At 40.3% G+C, this 8,132-nt stretch overlaps 1 protein-coding gene across 1 annotated transcript; it reads right to left on the reverse strand.

Annotated features, from left to right (window-relative positions):
• Window positions 1–396: 396 nt before the first annotated feature.
• On the reverse strand, window positions 397–7,462 carry LOC149830294 (DNA topoisomerase 2-like). The gene is made up of 20 exons (XM_090015770.1): window positions 6,807–7,462; window positions 6,127–6,419; window positions 5,953–6,019; window positions 5,583–5,853; window positions 5,286–5,485; window positions 4,990–5,199; window positions 4,483–4,596; window positions 4,290–4,400; window positions 3,982–4,146; window positions 3,705–3,890; window positions 3,406–3,561; window positions 3,182–3,315; window positions 2,922–3,090; window positions 2,622–2,810; window positions 2,356–2,542; window positions 2,210–2,259; window positions 1,723–2,124; window positions 1,445–1,625; window positions 1,184–1,336; window positions 397–1,098 (listed from the first exon to the last, which is right to left on the reverse strand). The coding sequence occupies exons 1-20, from the start codon at window positions 7,404–7,406 to the stop codon at window positions 419–421; spliced, it is 4,518 nt and encodes a 1,505-aa protein (XP_089871896.1). The 5' UTR covers window positions 7,407–7,462; the 3' UTR covers window positions 397–418.
• Window positions 7,463–8,132: the final 670 nt, after the last annotated feature.

Raw genomic sequence — 8,132 nt, forward strand, 5'->3', positions numbered from 1 at the left:
GCCAGACTGAGGTTTGTGCTGTGCAAGGGTGGAAATCTTACAAAAGTTCAACCAATGCCTACAAATGTGACAAAATTATGGCTGAGATATCAAGTTTTGCACCCACAATTAAACAATTCACTTGCAACCTTGAGCTGGCAATTCAAAATTGTTTAAATATTAAACAATTCACAGTTCTTCTCTACCAAAGTTCAGTAATTAATCCTCATTAAAGTCAGAATCGACATCGTGTTCATCACTCTCAGAATCACTGATGACATACTTGGCTACGGGTCTGTTCCTCTGCGGCCTCGCCCTTGGCGGAACTGCAACCACATCATCCTCAGGACTAAGAGTAGATGCATCCTTCGAACCTGAAGAGTTTGCCTCACTTGGTTCTGTGCTGCTGCTACCCACCCTATTCATCAAAGTTCAGTAATTAATCCTCATTAAAGTCAGAATCGACATCGTGTTCATCACTCTCAGAATCACTGATGACATACTTGGCTACGGGTCTGTTCCTCTGCGGCCTCGCCCTTGGCGGAACTGCAACCACATCATCCTCAGGACTAAGAGTAGATGCATCCTTCGAACCTGAAGAGTTTGCCTCACTTGGTTCTGTGCTGCTGCTACCCACCCTATTCATCACAGTGCCACTTTTCTTATTAAATGGGGATGGCCTCATCTTCCTGACCTTCTTATCTGGTGAAATCACCACGTTCTCCATCGGTTTCAGAAGCTCATCAATTAGTTGCTGACCTAATACCGGCTTAGCTGCTGCAGCTCCTCTCTTCTTTTTCCCTGCCACAATGTCAATATTTACTGTGTTCTTCTTGGGTCTTCCCCCTTTCCTTGCACCTTGGACAACGGGTGCTTCAAATTCAGAATCTGAGACTTCTGCTTCATCAAAATCTTCTTCGCTCGAGACGACCTTCTTTTTCCCTGTTGGTTTCTTCGTGGGATGCTTTTTCTTAGCACCATCCTCCTCAGTAACTGTTTCCAAATGTTGAGCGTCTTCTTCATCATCTGAGATCTCTGTGTACACTGGATGTTGCTTCTGGGCCAACCCCCTTCTGCTAGGCTCCTTCTTTCTTGGCTCTATGTCTTCAGCATCCATGCCTACACAAACAAAATAGAAACCAAACTCAAAAAACTATTCAATGCCTTTACTGAATACAAGGCTATTTCAGGAGGTGATCTTTACAAGATTGATCCGACGGAGAAGAATCAACGTTATATTTTGCCAATCGGTCTTTGAGCTCAAGCAGTTCCTCATCTTCTTCATCGTCACTTTCCATAGCTTTCTTTTTAGCAGCAGGTTTTTTCGGTCCCCTCTTTTTAGGTTGTTTAGGTACATCTGCAAGTATTAATCAAGACAAAGTTTAAGGTTACTCTAGATTAGTGTCAGTTCCAAAGTAAATTATGAGAGCAGAGAGGATGATTTTTTTTAATACAAGTCAATTACCATTCTGTGCTGCTATACTTGCTGTTGTTTCGAGTTCAGCATCCATCTGTTCAATGACGTTGGCTGTAGTCTTTTTGTTCTTTCTTTGGTTTTTCCCGACTTGACGGAATATCTTTGCAGCATCGCCGGCCATGTTATTCAATTCATACTCCTCATCCTTGGCTTCTTGCAACGCTTGATCCTGCACATTCAATAGTAGTGTAACAAAAGTGAAGGATGAACTCTTCTTTCTCCCACAAAGAAACAAGAAAACAAAGCATGTTTTATAGTAAACATACATCCAACTGAGCCAAGAAAGCATCAAGATCCTTGAGCCATAATGACTCTGGTGTGGCCTTATTCAGTTCTTCAACATCACCATGGAGTTTATCTCTTTGTGAACAGAGTTCTTGAACCTTTTCCAGCGTCAAGGTCCCGATTGCCATTGAAAGCAAGTACTCGTAGCCTTTTTCGTCACTTTCTTCATTCTCTTCACCATCCTGAGTTGCACCTGCAACAGCAGGATCTGCATTCTTGCTTTTCTTTGGGAATTTAGTGAAGCCTTTCCTGTTTAGTTCATCTAGCAGCTCTGCTCTCTTTCTGTTGCTCACTATGATCTCTCCTTTCACCACACCAAGGATGAACCTCACCTTGTTATCCAATTTTGTCAGTTCTAGCATAAGATTCTCCAGTAGCACTCGCTGCAAAATGGCAAAGATTTCAGTAAAAGATTCAGGTTAGTCCCTTGAGACATTAAAGAGGAGAAACAGATTATCAATTAGCTACCTTTCTTTTCTCATAGAAAGCTCGCCTAATGGGAACAAACTCCTCCAGAACTGACAAAATAGAAAAAGTTCAGGCATTCAGAAAAGCTCAATACAATTGAATGAAACCATAAATGAATAAAAGGAGTGGGGCATCGATCTGCTCACTTTTCTCAGGGCTGTCATATCTCTTGATATTGCCATCTTCATCAAAGAGGTGCATGTTGCTGGTACTTATGGTAGTTGTCAGCTTGAATTTCTTCAGCAGTCCTTCCTGAAGAGCAATGTTCAGGTTTTGCTCAGACAGAAAAACCTCAAAATGTACTCTTGTATCAGTGTTGTATTCCTTGTAGTCCTGCATGATTGACAAGAATGGAAATGTTATAAATGTTCTCAATATATGCTTATACTGAAACCACAAAACTGTTACTGACTTTGATGAATGGCTCCTTGATCTTCTCATTCCCCGTCATCATGGACTCCAAGAATTCCTTGTAATCCTGTGTCCACCTACGAATAGGCAGCTCTGTAATTCTCAAGGTTGTTTCATTGATTTGCTCTATGATGCCACTAACTGTATAACTCGCACCAGCTTCCTTTGTAGCAGATTTTTCAATGGTTCCCTGTAAGGGATTATGAAGTATTAGCAAAAACATTTCACAATTATAAAATAGTTTAGTTAGTTTCACTGGGGAAGAGAACTTCCAAACGAGAAAAGCAAAAAACATCTCTACCTTGAAGCCTTTGTACCAAGGATCCATTGGTTGCATACATTCCCCATTCAACAGTCGTTTCACATTAGCAACAATATCTCTTGGGTTATAATTTGGGACATAAGAGCTCCATCCAGTCCCAATCCCTTCACTTCCATTAACCAAAACAATGGGTATGATAGGCATGTACCTAAATATCACATTAAAAGAAAGTCTTCATATAATTTCATGCAAAATTTAATAACTAGCTGCCAGGATGTGGGGCATGCTCAAGTAACTACCATTTGGGTTCAATTGTCTGTCCATCTTCTTTGAGGTAAGCAAGAAGAATATCATCATCTTTAGGGAATAGGAAGCGTGTCAAAGGCGACAAACAGGTGAAGATATATCTTGCACTAGCATGATCTTTGCCTCCCTGATTTTTTAATAAAGGAAAATATTTAGTTCTCAAATTTAAAAAACAAGAACAAGAGAGAGCAAAATGAGACAAAAAAGGAATACCCACTTGATTTCTGGTACCAAACTGTCCAAGTGGAAGCAAAAGGTTCATATTGTTGCTTCCCACATAATCTTGAGCCATACCAATAATGGTACTAGCAAGACTCTGTTCGCCATGATGGTATGCAGAATGCTCTGATACGTAACCAGAGATCTGTGCAACCTATTGAAAAATAAAATTTTCCTTTTAGATGGGAAAAAATAATATCTTCTGAAACTTAATCGTCAAGACTAAAAGAATAACTAGAACATAGTATATGAGGTAAATATTCCATTGCAAGTACAAACACAGCTCTATTGTCATACCTTGGCCTGTGTGACAAAATTGCGCTTGAAAGAGCAGAAAAGGATTTTTCTTTGTCCTGGTTTTAGACCATCAAGCATGGATGGAATTGATCTTTCCAAATCAGCCCGTGAGAACAGAATAAGCTCCTTGTTGACAAAATCCCTGTACTTAATGAGCTTTTCATTCTGATCAAGGTAAGTTCCTTCCTGAAACATACCAGAAACCATCCAATTATAGAGAAAAACAAACTACACAAGCTAGCCTGATCTTCGTGAAGAAGCAGCAAACTGATAGTACCTGATACTGTTTAAGCCAAGTCTTCCTGTCTTCTACCTTCTTCTTGCTGAATGCCAACTCAATTGCGTCCCCATCATGATCATCCACCCACACAAAATCTTTCTTATGTTTCCCAAGATCTTTGAAGTACTCTTTTCCCTCTTTTGAGGTACTTGTGCCTAACCCCTGCATAAGGCCACAAAAGCAAGCATTAGAATGACCAAATCAAGACTGCTGAGTTTCTTCAAGAATGTAAAGGCTCGTGGGTTCTGTTATGCACCACAATACAAGAAACCAACCTTGCATTATCCAAAATATAAACAACAGACCTTATAGTATTTGATAGTCCAACCACGTGTACTTCCTCCCAAGCTTTCCTTCCATGATTCATACTCAGGCATGGAATAGAAAGATAATACCTTGCCATTTTTATTTGTTGCCTGTAGATAAAAATGAAAGATTAGATAAAATCAAGTATTTTCACAGCAGATCAAATCTGTTGTAGTTGGCATTTACACTGACCTTTACTATTGGAGTGATGAATTCCACCAAGAATGAAGGAATTTTCAACAGAGATGGCCAGAAAGAATGCATGAAATTTATGAGCAGTCCTTTAATGTGAGAACCATCATGATCCTGCATCACTTTTGTTATCAGCTAAGAGCTTAGAAGGCAATGAAAATCAATTATTGTGATTCACACACAGCAAACAGATTCCCAAATACAGAAAACTTTGACATGCTGGCAGTTGGATAATAAGCAACACAGCTAATATGTGCAAGTTGGTAGGTCTATTGTACATGATTCTCACACTTACTGAAGGATCCCTACCAGTTTGACATTGCATTGCTTCACAATACACAAAATTTCAGTAAAACTATGGCCAAATTGATTCAGGCCAAAAACAAACCTTGATTTCAAGTTGCTAAAGGACTTTATCTCAAACCAAAAAGCCATGAATCTATGACTTTCATTTGCATTAGAAAATATCAACTTCTGAAAACAAGGAAATGAGCCAGAGAGCTTCACCTGATCAGTCATAATCATAAGGTGGCCATATCGAAGGGACTTTAGATTGTCATACTCCTTTCCATGCTGCAACCCAAGAATTCTCTTGATGTTCTGGATCTCTGCATTTTCCATTATCTGTTTATGACTAGCTTCTCTTACATTCAACAGTTTTCCTCTCAATGGGAACACTCCATAATGATTCCGACCCACAACTGAGATACCGGACATCTACACAAACAAGTACATGCTAAGTAAATGAGCATATCTTTCAGAATTCTAAAGCAGTGTACCAAACTCTGGTTGAAATTTCTTACTGCAAGAGCTTTGGCCGAATCTCCTTCAGTCAAAATCAAGGTGCATTTCTCAGAATTCTTCCCCCCTGCTTCATTAGCATCTTCTAGCTTAGTAATACCTGTCAGCCTCTGCCTCTTAGTCCCATCGGTCTTCTTGAGATCTTTGCTTTGTTTGAAGTCTGCCCAGGAAAGCAAACTCTCCACAACTCCAGACTTGGCCACTGCATCAGAAACCAAATAATAGCAATAAGTCGGGATTCTTTTCAGAAATTAATATCGCTGGAGCAATGAAAGTCATAGGAATCAGAAAATGCATGCCTTTCTTCAGGAACTCTTGTGAGAGTTCACATTTTGATCCAAAACTTCCTTGGCGAGTTGTCAATGTCTCCTTAGTTTGTGAATCGAACGCAGGGTTGTCAATGAGAGCATTGACGAAAACCCACAAATGATTCCTGACAGTATGAGCTTTTAATCCTGCGGTTTTGTTCTTCTTGTTTACAATGTTCATTATATGATTTGATATCTGGCTTGTAACATATTCAACATGGGTTCCACCTTTAATGGTAGCAATGCTGTTAACAAAGCTGACCTGAAACAGCAAAAGATGCAAAATTCACGCATAAAATTTGAAAAACAACATGAACATCATTGCAACATCTTAGTTTGTAGATTAGGTGGGAAAATATACCTGTTGGAATTGTCCTTCACTTAGACTCACGCATATCTCCCATCTGTCATTCACTTTCTCCGTGATTCTGAGTAGCAGAGAAAATAAAAAAAATTATTAGCAACATGAATTGAAAATGCACAATTGAAAATATGAAAACAGTGAGGCAACAGGTATCACAATTTATCAAGGTACCTTGGCAGAGGCTCTGGTCTGGATTTGGATGCAGACTCCAAGTAGAGATTGACGTAGTCGTTAAATGACTTCACGGGCACTCGCTGCTCATTCAGTTCAACCTTCACAGTCTTGCCAAGACAACCTGCTAGATCAATCACTCGTTTCTTCATCAGGGCTACCACATCGTCTTCCAAATGAGTCATGTTGAATTTCGCCAAGTCTGGCTTAAAGGCAACCTTGGTCCAGTTTTCTCCTTCCTTGCACTTGGTTATTGACGGTTCTGATTTGATACCCATATTGTTTGTAAATACCTTCAGAGAAGGAGTTGAAGAATCAAAAGAGCGCACAGTACATCAAAGAAATTAGTTTTACACAAGCTAATGCGAAAACAAGAACCATGCAAAGAAAATGGACTAAACCAACGAAACCAAGTAAAGAGAACCTTTTATGCCTTTTCATGAGTAAAGAATTGCATATACAAAAATACCAAAACTTGGTGAAACTTAAAGCAGCAATAATTTGAAAAAAAAATGCAGATCATTGACATACAATATTCGAACAGAAACCCGTTTCTTAGAAGGATGAGGTGAGTACAAATGAAAAGGGGAAAAAGAAAACAACCAAAATCACCCAAAATGCAAAAAAAAAATGAACGATTTAAAGTTTTACAAGAAAGATGAGAAAGAAATCTTGGGTACCTGCTTATACTTCTTCTGGCGCTTTCCATCGGCGGTCTGTATGACGAATTCCGTCGAGAATATGTTTGTAAGCTTGGCTCCATACCCGTTTCTACCGCCGGTCGTCTTCTTGACGGTATCATCGTAGTTGCTACTCGTCAGGAGGTGCCCAAATATCATCTCGGGCACATATACCCCTTCCTCCTGATGGATTTCAACGGGGACTCCATCCCCATTGTTGTAAACACTGATAGTGTTCTGTTCGATGTCAATGTCTACCTTGAGGGAGGTCATTGAGGGGTCCCTCTGCTTGTTGTCGGCGGCGTTGACGAGGATCTCGTCGAAGATCTTGTAGAGGCCCGGGACGTAGCTGATCGATCGGTAGACCATTTGGTTGCCTTCGTATACCCAGAGCGATTGGGTGTGCTTCTCGACCGAACCGATGTAGGTGTCAGGACGGAGGAGGATGTGCTCGAGTTGGGTCTTCTTCTGGTACATCTCCTCGATGGTCTTTGCAGCCCGTGCTCCCTCACGCTGTTTCAGGCTTTCCACTGGAGCAGACGCCGGCACGTTTGCGTTGAGGTCATTGCTGGGCTGCAATGGTTTCTTGGTGATCGCCATGGATGGTGGCCGACACAGAGATTGTGTCTAGAGAGAGAGAGCAAAATGCAAAATGAGCGGCGAAGAGGGGAAGGCAGAGTTTTTAATCGGGGGAGATTCTTTCAACGGTCATGTTTTTTGAATTTTAATTGAAGGCTTTGGGTTTTAAACGGAGGGTATAGATTTACGTTGGGGGGATCGGACGGCTGCGGGAGCGTTCTCCTTCTCTGGTAGTAATGGCCGTGTGTCAATGTGTACAGTTATCGGTTAGGTTAGGAAGTAGGTGGCAACCAACCCAGATTTGATTTGAGATGAAGTACATGATCCAAACCGGAATCCAATTGAACATCCTTAAGAGAAACCAGGATCCTATAAGAATAAAGGACAAATGACCCTATATACCGCAAATTTAAAAAATTTGTATGTTGTCCAGAATAGTAAATAGTGTTAATTTTAAGACATTTTTTAGCCATCACACCTATTTCTATTGGTGCTAATTTCTTTAGGATGTCAATTTTCTTTCTCCACAAAAAATGCTTTAGTTGTCGCGGTAGCGATAGCAGTAGTGCGGGTGTGGCGGATTCCGCTCTGATGGGAGGAGTCACTACTTGGTGGCGGAGAATGACTTGAGTTGTTTTATGAAAACTTGAACCTTAAAACCTTGCAAATACCTACAATGCATTAAAAAATTATCAAATTCTTATAAAAATAAGTGTAAGTAAACTTTTTTTTTAAATTCAAAACAAC

The sequence above is a fragment of the Nuphar pumila genome, chromosome 8 (assembly GCF_984573655.1).
Source record: "Nuphar pumila chromosome 8, dmNupPumi1.hap1.1, whole genome shotgun sequence".
In the NCBI taxonomy this organism is placed as follows: domain Eukaryota; kingdom Viridiplantae; phylum Streptophyta; class Magnoliopsida; order Nymphaeales; family Nymphaeaceae; genus Nuphar; species Nuphar pumila.

Coding starts and splice junctions, on each gene's coding strand:
- LOC149830294 (XM_090015770.1), bottom strand. CDS start 7,406: ATGGCGATCACCAAGAAACCATTGCAGCCCAGCAATGACCTCAACGCA. Junction 6,020..6,126: donor AGACCAGAGCCTCTGCCAAG/GTACCTTGATAA, acceptor TCTGCTACTCAG/AATCACGGAGAAAGTGAATG. Junction 3,562..3,704: donor ATTTTGTCACACAGGCCAAG/GTATGACAATAG, acceptor ATTTTTCAATAG/GTTGCACAGATCTCTGGTTA.